At 38.4% G+C, this 15,930-nt stretch overlaps 1 protein-coding gene, 1 non-coding gene and 1 pseudogene across 4 annotated transcripts in view; 2 read left to right on the forward strand and 1 right to left on the reverse strand.

Moving 5' to 3' along the window:
* The window catches only part of LEPR (leptin receptor), an 86,111-nt gene that overhangs the window by 28,453 nt on the left and 41,728 nt on the right, over positions 1-15,930 (forward strand). For all 3 annotated transcript variants that reach the window (XM_033225185.1, XM_033225186.1, XM_033225187.1), the window contains exons 3-5: positions 829-1,152; positions 2,609-2,732; positions 15,161-15,369. In XM_033225185.1, coding sequence (XP_033081076.1) covers positions 829-1,152; positions 2,609-2,732; positions 15,161-15,369 — 657 coding nt within the window. The remainder of the gene's footprint in view (positions 1-828; positions 1,153-2,608; positions 2,733-15,160; positions 15,370-15,930) is intronic.
* On the forward strand, positions 1,866-1,969 carry LOC117094104. Its single transcript, XR_004441427.1, has one exon. It is a non-coding gene; the product is annotated as a small nucleolar RNA U13 (small nucleolar RNA).
* LOC117092050 lies at positions 6,206-8,522 on the reverse strand (annotated as a pseudogene).

The raw sequence follows: 15,930 nt of genomic DNA on the forward strand, positions 1-15,930 counted from the left end.
GCAGAGGTTGCAGTGAGCTGAGATCGCGCCACTGCACTCTAGCCTGGGCGACAAGAGCGAGACTCCATCTTAAAAAAAAAAAAAGAAAAGAAAAGAAAAGAAAAAGTTTAACTTTTGCAGATTTTTTGGTACTGGGTTGTATAATTGTTCTTAATTTTTATGTTTAAAAAGTGACAATTTAATCAGCAGTGGGCATTTCCCATAAGAAGTCTATTCTTTTGCATCATTTTTTGTGTAATGTGCTAAGGGCGTGTCTTATATGATGTTTCGTATTTGGAGGATCATGGGAAAATTCAGGAGATCGTCAAGCTATCATCATGTTGAAGACAAATTTTTTCTAAAAGTGCTCAGCGAAAGCAGTGTTAATATGTTGGTGTTATTCTCTTAACTACATATTAAAATAGCGCTTTGATGTTTGTTTATATAATTGCACATCCAGATATTTATTTATCATTTATACTGGATATTATATTTATCATTTATAATGAAAGCTAGAGAATATGCTTTAGAAAGGAAAAATAAAATATTCAGTGTTTCCTTTTATTAAAACATAAATATAACATGTCAGATTAAAGAGAAAACATGAAGTGTCAATTTTCAAAAAGAAAAGAGATGTCAGAAAGTGGAGTTATTTCTACAAATGAATGCATCCTCTTGAATATAACACATTGTACAATGGAAGCGCGAAGTTATTCACTAGGCACTCACTGAGGACTTAGAAAGTTAAATAATTACTGAGCACTACATGGTTTAATCTCGGATACTTTCTATTCATATCTTAGTCAAAATGATCACTTTTTTCTATGTGTCTTTTTAATATCCTAACAGAATTTATTTATGTGATAACTGCATTTAACTTCTCATATCCAATTACTCCTTGGAGATTTAAGTTGTCTTGCATGCCACCAAATTCAGCCTATGACTACTTCCTTTTGCCTGCTGGACTCTCAAAGAATACTTCAAATTTGAATGGACATTATGAGACAGCTGTTGAGTTTAATTCAAGTGATACTCACTTTTCTAACTTATCCAAAACAACTTTCCACTGTTGCTTTCGGAGTGAGCAAGATAGAAACTGCTCCTTATGTGCAGACAATATTGAAGGAAAGACATTTGTTTCAACAGTAAATTCTTCAGTTTTTCAACAAATAGGTAAGCATTAGCTATTTTTTAATGTATTAAACAATGTGTTTTAAGTCTTGTCTTATGGCTCTGATTTTTAACATACATATATTGATAATAAAATTAGGATTCATTATGTGAACAAAATAATAAATAATTCCCCAATTATCTTGTATCCCATAAAAATGTAATGAGGGAAATATTTTACTTTTAAGTACATTCCTTGTAGTCTTTTAAATTTGCTTTGAAATAGAAAACACACCTTATTTCTGTTAAATATATAAAATATCAAATGACTGATAATATTGTTGAATTAGTTAAATTTTAAAATATTCATGAATAATAATACTTCTTCAGACAAGGAATATCTCTGAAATAATCTACATTTTAAACATGGGTTTTTCAGAAAGAATAGCTAATGGATGCTGGGCTTAACACCTAGGTGATGTGATGATCTGTGCAGCAAACTGCTATGGTACACGTTTACCTATTTAACTAACTAACACGTCCTTCACATGTGCCCCTGAACTAAAAATAAAAGTTGGAAAAACAAAAAAGCAAAGAAAAAAATTCTTTTTTTTTGTTTAAGTATAATGCATACTCATTGTAGCTAGTGTAGTTAAAAATTCTGCATCTGGAAATACAAACAACAAAATTATCCCAAGTCTTTTGGAAAAGCTAGGGAGAATGGAGTCAATTGACTCATTCATGTAAAGAGACCTCCAATATGAAAATACAGGCATATCTTTTCCTCCCTCAAAAGCGTGACGACTGGATTTTCACATGTATGTGTGAGATGTGCCTCCCTCAGACCTTGTTATGATGTTGCCATATTAACTGTCTAATATTAAAAAAAAAAAAAAGGCTGGGCACAGTGGCTTCAATGCCTGTAATCCTAGCATTTAGGAGACCTAGGCGGACAGATCACTTGAGCTCAGGAGTTAGAGACCAGCCTGGGCAACATAATGAAACCCCATCTCTACTAAAAATACAAAAAAAAAATTAGTTGGGCATGGTGGTGCGTGCCTCTAGTCCCATCTACTTAGGAGACTGAGGTGGGAAGATCGCTTGAGAGCTCGAGGCTGCAGTAAGCCATGATCACATGATCATGCCACTGCACTCCAGCCTGGGTGACAGAGTGAGACCCCATCTCAAAAAAAAAAAAAAAAAGGAAAGAAAAGTGAGAACTGAGCTAGATGAGTTTTGAGCTCTTTTGTCCTATTTAAGTGGTTTGAAATTAAAGAGAGTTTGAGAAGCAATAATTGAATTTAATTCTGTTACTTTAGAAAAAAGGAAACTGAGGGCCAAAGGGACTAAGTGATGGGCAAACGCATGCCCCTAGTTAAAGTTTGTTCTTTTTCTCTCAGAATAGGAAATGGAAGTTGTATCAGAACACTGGGAAATTTGATTTAGTTCTTTTCTTTCACTGAGTTGTTCAGATGGTTTTTGAGACTTCATGCAGTTTTTTTTTTTTTTTTAAATTCAGGTGTAAACTGGAATATACAGTGCTGGCTAAAAGGAGACTTGAAATTATTCATCTGTTATGTGGAGTCATTATTTAAGAATCCATTCAAGAATTACCACCATAAGGTCCATCTTTTATATGTTCTGTAAGTACCAAATAATTAATTTGGGCATTTCTACCACACAATTTTTTTTTAAAAGAGATTTCATATGCAGAAGTAGATTATAAACCTCTTGCATCCCTACATTTCCTTTTATATGTTTTATTTTTTAATATAGCATTCTGCTCTCTTAGGTTTCCTCTTTTCTCCTGTTAATTGAAGTAGCAAGACAGTCAGGTTTAGGGTCACGATTGTCAGCTCCACGAGTCTACCAACTGTTAGGTTCAAGTTCAGGTTCCAGCTCATGCTGAGGTCCGAAGGCAGTGGGTGAATGGGCAATAGCTGAAAGAACACTGGGGGGCCGTAAGCAGGTGAAATGTTTTATTCAGCAGCTCTCTATCAGCAGCTTACTCAGACTAGGTCCCTCATTAGCAGCTCTCTTACCAGCAGCTTTCTCTCACTTTCTGCCCTGTTTCGACTGCTTGGGCCAGCTGCTCCTATGCACAGCTGCACGACTGGCTCTCCCTTGCCTTCAGGGTCAGCAGCTTAACTCTTTCTCTCTCTGGGCATGAACGTGAGCCAGACTGTGCCATGTCAAGCCATGCCCTGGCTCCCCCTGTCAGAGCAAGACTGACAGCTCTGGTACTCTCTCTCTCTCTGGGTGCAAGAGCGGCTGTACAAGAGCAACTGTACAGTGTCAGCAGGGCAATTATAGCTTTTACAGACAATAGTGGCATACGGCCAAGGGATGGCCTTCCTATGTTATGGCTACATGGCTGTGATAATAGGTGGAGTTACACGCATGCGCTGTACTCGCTGAGTCATGCAGGCCTGGACATCTGGCTTGGCCTAATTCTTGACCGAAGCACATCCATGTACCTTACAAAGATATTGCAGATATAGGTGGGCATAGAGTCTGAAAGAAGAGTGAACTCAATTCAGGAGTCCTAGGTATTTGAGTGGAAAAGGAAAAAAGATGTGTTTTATATTTCTTTTTCAGATGATTTTTCGTATTTGATCTCTTTATAAACTTAATATGAGTGGCTAATATTTATTTGTGCTAGAAAGAGAACAAAGATATTGTTTTCAAACAGCCATATACTTATAACTCAAACAGCTAATATGTCCTTCAAGTTTTCTAATTACTCCAGTGATGATATACACCATTTCTATGTCAATTTTAACTCTTTAAAATTCTGTCTCATTAATTCTTCTATTTGATGCTTAAAGTCTTGCCTCCTTCAGTTCTGCAGTTATTGAGATAATACTGTTGAGGAACAATGTGCTAGAAACTGTCCCTGTACAAATGAATAGAGACAGAAAGTAGAATGGGGCTGAGAGGAGGGGAAACTGGGGAGTTACTGTTTAATGGATATAAAGTTTCAATTTGGGAAAATGAAAAAAGTTCTGGAGTTGGGGGGTGGTGATGGTTGTATAATCATGTGAATGTGTTTCATGTCATTGCACTGTAAACTTAAAATGGTTGAAATGTTAAATTTTATATACATTTTATCACAGTATACATTTAAAAAGAAACTTAAAGACATGTAAAAAAGGATGAATGGTTGTAATCGCTGTCCTTGAGGTGCTCAAAGGTTAGCAGTTGGGACCTATGCATACAGAGTTTCAGTTTCAGTGGTTACGATATGTATTTGGTAGGCACATAATGTCATGGGAGCTCATGATTGTTGTGAGGTCTTAGATGGGGGTTATCTAGTTCAGCTGGTGAGGGAAGAGAGTAGCCAAGGTTTCCGAAGGAAGGAGATAGCTGAGTTGAGTCATTAGAGATGAATAAGAGTTAATAAGAAAATATGTGGGTAGTATAGTATTGGGAAGGAGATCAGTATCACCTGGAACCTTGTTAGAAATTTAAATTTGCTAGCTCATCCTTGTAAATAAAAAATTAGGGGGGTGGGGCTCATTAATCTGTATTTTACCAAGTCCTTTAGGTGATTCTGATGGACCTCAAGTTTGCAAATTCCTAGTGTAGAGGTTAATATGACAGATTTTAGAGTCAGGCTACTTGGTTGTACCACTTACTAAATGCACACACAAAGCACTTACTATCTTTAACAGTTGTTCTACCTCTAGAAATTAATGCAATGGAAATATTTACACAATGCTTACAATTTATTTGTTGAATCAATACATATTGCCAAAATGTTTTCTAAAAGGTTTTCCGATTTACCCTCCAGAAATGTCTTAATGAGCCAAAAAATTATTAGTAAAGAAATAATATTGTCTGAAGGTGGGAGAAGTGAGTGGTCAATGGTCAGATATAGCAGGAAGATATAATAAGGTCTGAATAATATGTATGGATTTGGCAGTGTGAAAATAATGGGTTTTTAGGCAAAGCTCATTCAGGGGAGTGGAAGGAGAGGTTGCCAGAACAAAGCAAAACTTGGAGAAAGGACCCTGAAGAGCTGATCTTTATGCTAGTTCCTCAGTCAGTTGATGGGGGGACCCTGCAGAGCTGGAATTCATATATCTAAGGTATACTATGGCTGGCACTGAGAATATGGGAAAAAGCCTGGTTACTGGGACCAACTGCTGCTGCCCAGGTGAGGAACCTCTGGCTGGAGTGATATTTCAAGAATGGAAGGCAAAACAGGAAGGATCAACTCCCTTATCACTCCATTATTCTAGTCTCTTTCTAGCTCCTCCACAGGTAGAATTTAACAAGAATTTAGGTAGCAGAGGAGAACTATGGTTTTCTGAGCTCCAGCCCCAGCATGGCAAAACAGAGCTTAGGGTGCATTGAAGATGGCAGACAATAGCTTAACCACCAGCAAAATTCACTTCATTGGCTTATTGGCTACTTGGAGCATTCACACACACCTTTCTACACATACCTACCTTTCCCTACAACTTCCCTATAACTTCATACTTTCACCTAATTAGGTGCAACTATACTTTAAAAAAAACCAAAAGGATCCTTTATTTCACATGTATGTAGTATCGTAATTCATCAAAATAATTTATAATAGTTAACTGCCTCTCAAATATTATCTTATACATGATGCCTTCTGAAGTTAAACATAATGTAGATTCTTTTTTTTTTAAATTGTCTGTTTAGAACATACTAAACAAATGATAAGTAAAATAAAAAGTACTGTCTCCTGTGAAGTCTTCTAAGAAGGGAAATCATGACAAACTCCTGATCAGATAAAAACCATTCCATCTTTAAAGGGGATTAAAAAGAGGCATAAATGAATTTGAATAGAAACATCCATTTGCTGAGTTTTGTCGTTGTGTACAAACAAAACTCTAGAGTTAAAATTGTATTCTGATTTTCCTCTATAAGCAGGAAATTCCTTAATAGAAGCTCAGAAATGACCTCAGTGTCTTGGTGAAACATACTTCTTTACCTGCGGACACTCAGTGCTCCCATCTCTATCAGATCTGCTGTGTTACCTCTATTAACATTCCCAGGCATCTCCAGGAAGATGGGAAATGTCATCCTATCCAAGATGGCTGTACCAAACCAAGGCTTTCCTAGCACCAACAACATTCTTTCTAAAGCCTTACACTTCACGGAGGAGGCAAAGCCCGATGAAACACCATTTCTGCTACGGTGTCCACCTTAACCTTCCAACTGCCACTGTTGTGAAGAGGAGCCATCACAGATTGCCATAGCAACAGAGTCTTCCTGACCCTGTGGAGCCATCACTCTCAGGCACTGTCCAACTGACATCTGGTGCAGCCGATTATTTTCCCCAAAGGTCCATGTCTGCCTGACCCATGGACTCCATGAGTCGTGGTGGGTCTGATGAGCTAGTTTCTGTCGTACCTAGACAAAGAAGATGGTTTAAAACCAATTCATGCTCTTCATTATAAATCCAGCTCTGATTTGGGTTCCCATACTCACAGGCCTTAAGCACTAGTATGCCTCCTTTCCGACCTGGGCAGCCCTCAGCCACCAGACATTTGTTGGTCTGGAAGTGATAGAGCCTTCCAAGTTGAAGGACTGGGCGGCATTTTGGCCCTCTACTGATAAAAGTGGGTTGCTGGAATTTGGCATGGGGCCCAGATATCTGCACCTCTGGGTAAATATTATCCAAATACCATTTAAATGATTTGCATCCCAACTTCTTTCTCAATTCAACATGCTCACTGATAGTTCCATAGCTTTTCCTCTTCAGATTAAGTCTTAAGGAAAAATACTGCCCCTTTATTCATCCAGCCAGACATGCGCCAGCCTCAAAGAGTTGTGTTCATGGTGTCCCGACCTTCAGGAGATCCATATGGTCACCTTTTTTGGAAAATGTGTCCTACTGTAGAGCAAGGCATGATGAAGAGCTTACCTCCACACACCCAGATCTGAAATGATATTTCCAAATTTTCTCCTCTCCAGATACCCATGCCAGTATTATACTGTCCAAATTCATGGAAATACTGTCTGTTCCTGGCAGACAATCCTCCAGTCATTATCAGTGACTTTGTTGGTGCTGTGGCTTTTTCTGCTCATCCTAGCTCAGAAAGGGGAACAAGCTCCTATTTGAAGTGCAGCCCTCAATTGAATCCTCCAGGAACAGAGGATGAGCTGTAGGCTAGCGTATTGGCACTAATGATGTCAATCACTGAGAACATCATGGTGTGCCAGTCCACACAGATGACAGCCAGCAAGGACTGCAGTCACATCACATTCACTTCACTTGGCTGTCTAGGAACACAAGGACTTCTGTTGTTTGGATTGCTACACTTATTCTTCCTTGAATCAATCCCTCACACTTTATGTTTCTTATAACTTAATTTTTCCAAGGAGGTATTCTTGGACATATTCATCTGGTTCTCCTTTCAAATCATCAAGGTCACTAACAACATCCATGAGGATGATTTCATGAGGCAGGTTTGCTGGCATGCAATTTATGACAATGTGCAGCATCTGGAGACAGGCAGAAAAAGCTTCATTGTGGAAACAGATAACAATATTAGCAACTGGCAGGTCAGACGGTAGGACTTTACGTGCTGCATTCCTTGTCCCTGGCACATCTCTGTGGTAGCCTGCAGTTACTGATAAGCATATTAAAAGCACATTTCTGATAGCCCAAGTCTCTCAACTCCTGAGCAGGTTCATTAAAAATCATGCCTAGTTCAGAAGACAATTTCAAGTGGCCTTTTTCTGGATCTTCAATATGACTATCATATCATCAATTTCGTTTGCTTCGAACTGTGGCTCTAGTAATAGACTTGGACCTTGAGTGAAACAAGAATAGAATTGTTTTGGAAATGGTCCATGGAGTCCAGATCCCTTGAGCACATTCTTTTTTTTTAAATATAGTTTAAGTTCTGGGATACATGTGCAGAAAGTGCAGGTTTGTTACATAGGTATACACGTGCCATGGCAGTGTGCTGCACCCATCAACCTGTCATCTACATTAGGTATTTCTCCTAATGCTATCCCACCCCTAGCCTCCCACCCCCTGACAGGCCCCAGTGTGTGATGTTCCCCTCCCTGTGTCCATGTGTTCTCAATTGTTCAACTCCCACTTATGAGTGAGAACATGTGGTGTTTGTTTTTTGGTTCCTGTGTTAGTCTGCTGAGAATGATGGTTTTTAGCTTCATCCATGTCCCTGCAAAGGACATGAACTCATCCTTTTTTATGGCTACATAGTATTCCATGGTGTATATGTGCCACATTTCCCTTATCCAGTCTATCACTGAGGGGGATTTGGGTTAGTTCCAAGTCTTTGCTATTGTGAATAGTGGATGAGCACATTCTTAAGTGGCTGAGTCACTTCACTGAAGTTGAAATGAACAAAAACCAAAACTGCGCAGGTCACATATGTAAAAATGCACCCATAACAGAAATATTGAACTGTGACACTTCCCATTATAGACCTAGCATAACTAATGGGCCATTTTCAATTTCTGCAACACTGGCAGTGGCCTTCCAGGACTCAGGCTGTGGCATCTTTCCTCCTGCCACCGCCCCTGTCTGAGCCACAGGAGCTGCTCAGGGGGTGGGGAGTGGTGGGCTACACTTTGAACAAAAGGAGACAGTCTTAGCCTCTCTCCCAAAGTGGATGATGCTATGTCACAATTGTCATTATGTTTTCTGTGCGACATGTACAGTATTGCTCTCTAGGCAGTATTAATTGCTCCTCACATTCAATCACGGTTCTACCTGAATGAATATTGTGGAAGCTAAATATAAAATTGTAAATTTAATAATAGCAGGAATCCTTATATAAAATAATAGGGGGAAGGAAAAGATTGAGAAGAAATTCGTTAATATATAGAAACACACACACACACACACATGCATGCATACTGTAAGGGAGGTAATATGCATAGCTGCCACTGCTCTCCTTTCTGTATTGATTACCAGGCTGTAGCTAATATTTATTACTAGTGTTAGACCACTGGACTAATTCTTTAAGTCAGCCAGAGGAGGAACCCAGATATAGGGCCACTGCTATCGTATCTGGACATTGAGTGTCCCTGTGGTCATCATTTCCACATGCAGGTCACCTGATGCCACGACTCTGATGAACCTACAAGCCCCTGCGTCTTTGTGCAATCATCATGAGGGCCAGTGTTTCAGATGTGGGTATCTAGTTGCTGAGAAGGTGCTCTAACTGCCAGTGTTTCAGATGTGGGTATCTAGTTGCTGAGAAGGTGCTCTAACTGCCAGTGTTTCAGATGTGGGTATCTAGTTGGTGAGAAGGTGCTCTAACTGCCAGTGTTTCAGATGTGGGTATCTAGTTGGTGAGAAGGTGCTCTAACTGCCAGTGTTTCAGATGTGGGTATCTAGTTGCTGAGAAGGTGCTCTAACTGCCAGTGTTTCAGCCTTGTATGATGGTGGATTCTTCAGCCAGATGTTGGGCAGCCAGAAAGTAGACAAATGTCCATAACAAAAGTGACTGAGTTATAAATCTCTAGAGCCTGAGAAGCCTGGCTGCGGTTGGAAAGTGGAGGTGGAAGACTAATGGATAATGAATGTCCCAGGGTGGATAATTAAAGGATGGGAAATCATGAATTTGTTTTTAGTCTATAGAAAGTGATCCAGCAGGGAGAGAAAAGTTGGTAATAGAAGGGGATCCACTGAAGATATTTTATAGAGAGTGAATAATGGAATAGGCAAATTCCATGAAAAGAGCACAGGGTTGGCCTTAAAGAAGGCTTACCTCAACTTCTGAGTATTGAGAGAAGAAAGGAAGCCCTATGGTGGATGAAGATATGTTTGAAGTTCAGGGCAGTTTCCTGCTTTATTAAGCAAAATAGGTTTTAGCTCAGAGAAAAGTATTCCTTTGCATAGTACTACTTCCTTGTGATGACCTAAATGCTTTGGAAGTGATTAAAAATTCTCACTTGGGTTCCTGTTCTAGACAATTTCTGATCTTATCAGCAGGTTAGGGTAAAGAGTTCAGCTTTAAAGCCCTGTGAATATTTGTAAGGGCTTAAATTCTATTATGTATATATTATAATTATGGCTTGAGGTATTTTTCTGAAAAAGATAAGTATATATGTAATATATAGATATATATAATTTCAGAGCATTATAAATTTGAATAGTTACTTAGCTATAGCTGAGAATTTTAGCTTCAGTTTAGTCAACTGGACAGTCATTGGTCTATTCCTCTGAACAATAGGACCCAGAAGATGAGAAAATTAGGTAAATTAGGTAGATTTTCAAACTTTCTTACAAGATGATTTTAATTTGGTCTTCTTTTACTTGGAACCTAGGTTTCTAAAAATATTAGCACAGTAAAACTTGTAATTCCAAGGAATTTGAGAAACAGTCTCCTATTTTTTTTCCTGCCACATTATACCTCTATGATTTGGTTAATATGTTCATTATACCAACTATCACATGCTGTTTCTGCCTTTAATTCTATTTTTGTTCGGCTTTTAAGGCAATGTATCTCCAAATAATTAAGTAGGACTCTAATTCAATAGGAAGGACTGGTCAATATAGGAAGAGCTGGTCAATAACCAGTGAGAACTCCATGGAAGAGAAAATCCATAATGGTGGTTACTGTAGAAAAGCTTTGAATCGGACTCACCTATTTTGGACATTGGAGAATTCACAAGAGAAATTTTCAAATGCTTCCATGTGTAAAAACGTATATTTTAAAAGGGATAAAATCTAATGTTTGTAAGGGATTTAAAGCCATATAAATATGTCCCTTAAGGGAAAGCTTTGTTTGGGCTCAGATATTAATGTTTGTCAGAGAGTCTGAAGGACAGATACTCTAGAAATGTAGTATTTTGAAACTGCTCTAGAGATTTCCTCTTAGATCTAGGAAGGAAATTCTCTTTCTTTATTAGGTGCTTCCTGTGTGTTCCAGGCACTGAGCTGAGCATGTAGAGCAAGGTTCCACAACACAGACTCAACTCTTGCCCTCCTGGAGCTAACATTCTGTGGTAAAAACAGAAGACATAACAGCAAAGTTTGGAAATGCTGTGATGTAATAAACACAGTGCCGCGTGGCAACACTTACTAGGGATATCCAGCCCAGGTGAAGAGGGGGCAGAGGAGAATGAACCAGAGAGTGAAGAGCATTTGCAAAGGCCCAGAGGCACACATACCACATGGGAGGACTTGAAAAGTTGGGTGTGGTGGGGCTGGGAAGCTGGGGAATGAAGAGAAATCAGGATGGAGGGATACGCAAGGGTCAGATTGTGAAGGACCCTCCAGGTCATGCTTGGAGTTTGGGCTTCTGTAACTACTAACACCGACTTTACTTTGTCTTCACAATTACTCCTGCCAGCATTCTTGATGATTTCAGGATCCATGTGATTAATCTACAGTTTCTTGAATGCTTATTTTCAATATTCTTGTTTTTTTCACACCACCTTGTTCACCCCTTGTCATGGACATGCTCTAGACTTTGTCATCACCAATTAGCATGCTTTTTCTATAATCTCCATGTCAAGAACCCTGCTCTTCGACCATCTCCCCTTGTATCCTTCATGTTAGTTTATTCACTCTACTACCCAACTTCAGGAATAATTCTCCATGGTTCTTGGCTCCTCTTTCTGGGTACCAGGTTCTGGCCTGGGTAACCCTCTCTTCTTCATGAAAAGCAGCCCATATGCGCATCTAAGTTGTTTTCACAGCCTGCTTTCCTATCAGCACAATTTTGAATGGTCCAACGGCTTTTTTTTTTTTTTTTTCATTTTGTTCTGTCTCTGTCTCTTTCTGTCTCTATATTAGCAGTATTTCTGCTAACATACTTCTCTCACAAAACTACCTGGACCTCCAGTGGATCTCTCTGGTGTTCACTCCATTAGATGTTATAAAAGCCTGCAAACCTCCTAGAGATCTTTTCTCTGTCTTCTCTTTGATCTTTGCTCAGAAGGCATTTCTTAATTTTAACAGTATTTGCTATCTGGAAGGGCTGGACACCTCAAGACTATGAAGTCCTCTTTTCTTTTGTTTAATGGTGCTTTCTTCAATGTATATCTCTCCTCTTTTAGCAAGAAGAAACCAAGAGATGTCCTCAACACTTGCTGGAAATCTCCTTAAATATATAATTCAGTTCAATAAGCACATTCTGTACTTTCCACATGCCTACAGATGGTAATGTTAATAAGCTCTCCACTACTACACAAGAAAGATCACTTTTCTCCATTTTCCAATAAATTATCTCTCACCTTTTGTGACCTTACTGGCAGAGTCTTTGAAGTCCACCAGATTTCTACTAACAGTCTGAGGCAATTTAGGTTTCTTCACCATGCTTCTTCAAATCCTTATAGCCTCTGTGCCCTGGTTGCAAAACCACTCATGCATTTTTAGGTTTTCATTATGGCAGCACCCCACTTTCAAGTTCCAATATCTGCATTCGTGATGTAATGTCATATAATAAATTAACCCAAAACTTGGTGGCTTAAAACAGTAATCATTTATTATCTCACAGTTTCTGTGGTTAAGGAATTCAGCTGCAGCTTAGTGTCGGGTGGAACGGGAAGGGAGTATCTGCTTCAGGGTCTCTTAGAAATACTGCACTGAAGGTGTCAGCCACCAGGACTGCAGTCATTTCAAGGTTCACCTTCAGGAGGAGCTGCTTTTGAGATCAGTTCTTGGGGTTCCAAGTTCTTCATGGGATGTTGGACTGAGGGCCTCAATTCCTCCCTGGCTGTCAGCTGGAGACCTCCTTCAGTTTCTTGTTATGTAGATCTCCCCATAGGACAGCCTGCACCATTGTAGCTGGCTTTCCTGAGAGTGAGCCACTGATGATCTTGCTTTTTATTTTCACTGAGAAAACATAAGCAGGTGGAGTTTCTCTAATGACTGCTTTTCTCACCCAAATCTACCAGGCTGCCTATATCACTGCCCATGCAATTTTCCTCTCTACTTTTATTGTGAATAAATTCTTTGAGTTCTGATCTAAGGTGAATGCTTTGTCATGTGTTCTGAGTCCTATCTCTTATTGTCAACTCAAGGACTTTCTTGCCATTATCCTCTATTTTCTGCACCATCATGTTACTCTCTCAGCTAATAGACATGATACAATAACTCCCATTTAAAAAATAAATTTTCTCTATTACACATTTCTGTCAAGTAACCACCCCATTTCACTACTTCTTTTTTTTTTTTTTATACTTTAAGTTCTAGGGTACATGTGCACAGCGTGCAGGTTTGTTACATATGTATACTTGTGCCATGTTGGTGTGCTGCACCCATCAACTGGTCAGCACCCACCAACTCGTCATTTACATCAGGTATAACTCCCAATGCAATCCCTCCCTCTTCCCCCTCCCCGTAATAGGCCCCAGTGTGTGATGTTTATGGCCCAGAATATGGTCTTCCTTGGTAAATGCTTTTGAAAAGAATGTGCATTCTGCTATTGTTGCATGGAGTGTTCTCGAAATGTCTATTAGGTCAAGTCAGTTGATGTGTTGTTCACGTTTTTGTCTTTACTAATTTCTGTCTACTTGTTATATCAATGGAGAATGTTACATCAATGATGAATTGAAATTAATCAATAATTGTGGATTAGTCTATTTCTCCTTAAGGTTCTCTCAATCTTTTGTTCCATGTATTTTGAAACTCTGTTATTGGGTACATAAATGTTTTGGATTGTTATGTCCTCTTGGTGAATTGATCCCTTTTTCATTATGAAATGATCATCTTTATCCCATGGAATATTCACTGCTTTAAAATGTACTTTCTCTGACATTAATATAACCATTACAACTTTCTTTTGACTAATCTTATAATGGTATATCTTTTCCCATTCATTTCATTTTATTTGTGTTTATAGTTAAAATTGATTTCTTGTAGGTTGTTTATAATTGGGTCTTTTTAATCCAGTCTGATAATCTTTGCCTTCTAAATGGGATGTTTAGGCTGTTTGCATTTAGTGTGATAATTGATATGTTTAGGATTAAATCTTTTTATTTCTTTTCTTATCTTATTTTATTATTTATTCCCCTTTTCCTCTTTTTATGCCTTCTTTTTGACTTTTTAAACGATTCTACTTAATATCCTGTGTTGCTTATTAATCATATTTTCTTGTTTTATTATTTTAGTGGTTGCTTTAGCATTTATAATATTTATCCCCAATTTATTTATTTATTTTTTTTTGAGACGGAGTCTTGCTCTGTCGCCCAGGCTGGAGTGCAGTGGCCGGATCTCAGCTCATTGCAAGCTCCGCCTCCCGGGTTTACGCCATTCTCTCGCCTCAGCCTCCCGAGTAGCTGGGACTACAGGCGCCCGCCATCTCGCCCGGCTAATTTTTTGTATTTTTTTTAGTAGAGACGGGGTTTCACAGTGTTAGCCAGGAAGGTCTCGATCTCCTGACCTCGTGATCCGCCCGTCTCGGCCTCCCAAAGTGCTGGGATTACAGGCTTGAGCCACCGCGCCCGGCCTATCCCCAATTTATTATAGTCCAAGTGATAGTATATCTCTAAGTGATATCATACCGCTTCATGTAAGAACATCACAAATTTCTCCCCTACCAAGCTTGGTACTAATGCCATACATTTTACTTTTACATATGTTGTAAACCCCACACCAACTGAGCTATTATTTTTGCTTTAAACAATCAATAAATATTTATCATTTTAGTTAAATTTCATTTCTTTGTATGAAACCATATTTCTATCTGCTGTCATTTTTTTTTGTTTGTTTTGCCTGATGGATTTCCTTTAGCATTTTTTATAGTGCAAGTCTGATAGTGATGAATTCTTTTTGCTTTGGTATATCTGAAAAAAAAGTCTTTATTTCATCATTATTTTGAAAGCTGTTTTTGCTGGGTGTAGGATTTTAGGATTGCAGTTTTTCTTTTATTTTAGTACTTCACTTTGCTTCACTATCGTTTTGCTTATGTTATTGCTGATGATTAACCTGCTGTAATCTTTTTCTTTGTTTTTCTAATGTAGGGTATCTTTTTTCCCCAGATACCCTTTAAGCTGGGTGTCTCAAATAGTTTACTTCAATTTGTATTTAGTATCCTGCTTTAAGAGCCTATCCAGTATTTTCATATCTGTGTTAATATTTAGCTCTTATTTTTCAATATAGGCTGGAAGTGTCAGAAGATTCACCTCTGGTTCCCCAAAAAGGCAGTTTTCAGATGGTTCATTGCAATTGCAGTGTTCATGAATGTTGTGAATGTCTTGTGCCTGTGCCAACAGCCAAACTCAACAACACTCTGCTTATGTGTTTGAAAATCACATCTGGTGGAGTAATTTTCCAGTCACCTCTAATGTCAGTTCAGCCCATAAATATGGGTAAGTTATGCACTAAAATGATGATAATAGGTCTAAACATCAGTCATATATAAAGGTTAAAAATTGCTTACAAAAATATTTGCTAGCTTATCTCACTTTGCTTAACACTGTAATGATGGTAGATGTAGTACTGAGAGTATGAAGAGTGGCTTCTAGAATGATTTAACAATAGTATATATATCTCGGCCATTGTCACTTAAATTCTGTTTTGGAAACTGTTTTCTTTAAATCTTGGATCTATGTAATGGATATGTATTGATTGGATATCACTTTTTCACAACTCGGATAACTATTTTTAAAAATAATTAGAAGCATGTTTCTTACCTGAATTTATTCCTTCAATAAATATTTCTTAGAGGCTTATGTTTGTCAGAGACTGTTCTAGGAGCTGGAAAAAGAGTGGGAAATTAGACATGGTTCCTACCTCAGAGAGCAGGGACAAACAATAGTAGGCAGAGACAATGATAAAAGAGTAAATAAGTAATTTACTGTACAAACATGATTACAGAAAACTTCAAATAATAGACAACACTCTGTTTTCTTTGTGCAAAGATCCCACAA

The sequence above is a fragment of the Trachypithecus francoisi genome, unplaced genomic scaffold, assembly GCF_009764315.1.
Source record: "Trachypithecus francoisi isolate TF-2019V2 unplaced genomic scaffold, Tfra_2.0 Lachesis_group12, whole genome shotgun sequence".
NCBI lineage: Eukaryota > Metazoa > Chordata > Mammalia > Primates > Cercopithecidae > Trachypithecus > Trachypithecus francoisi.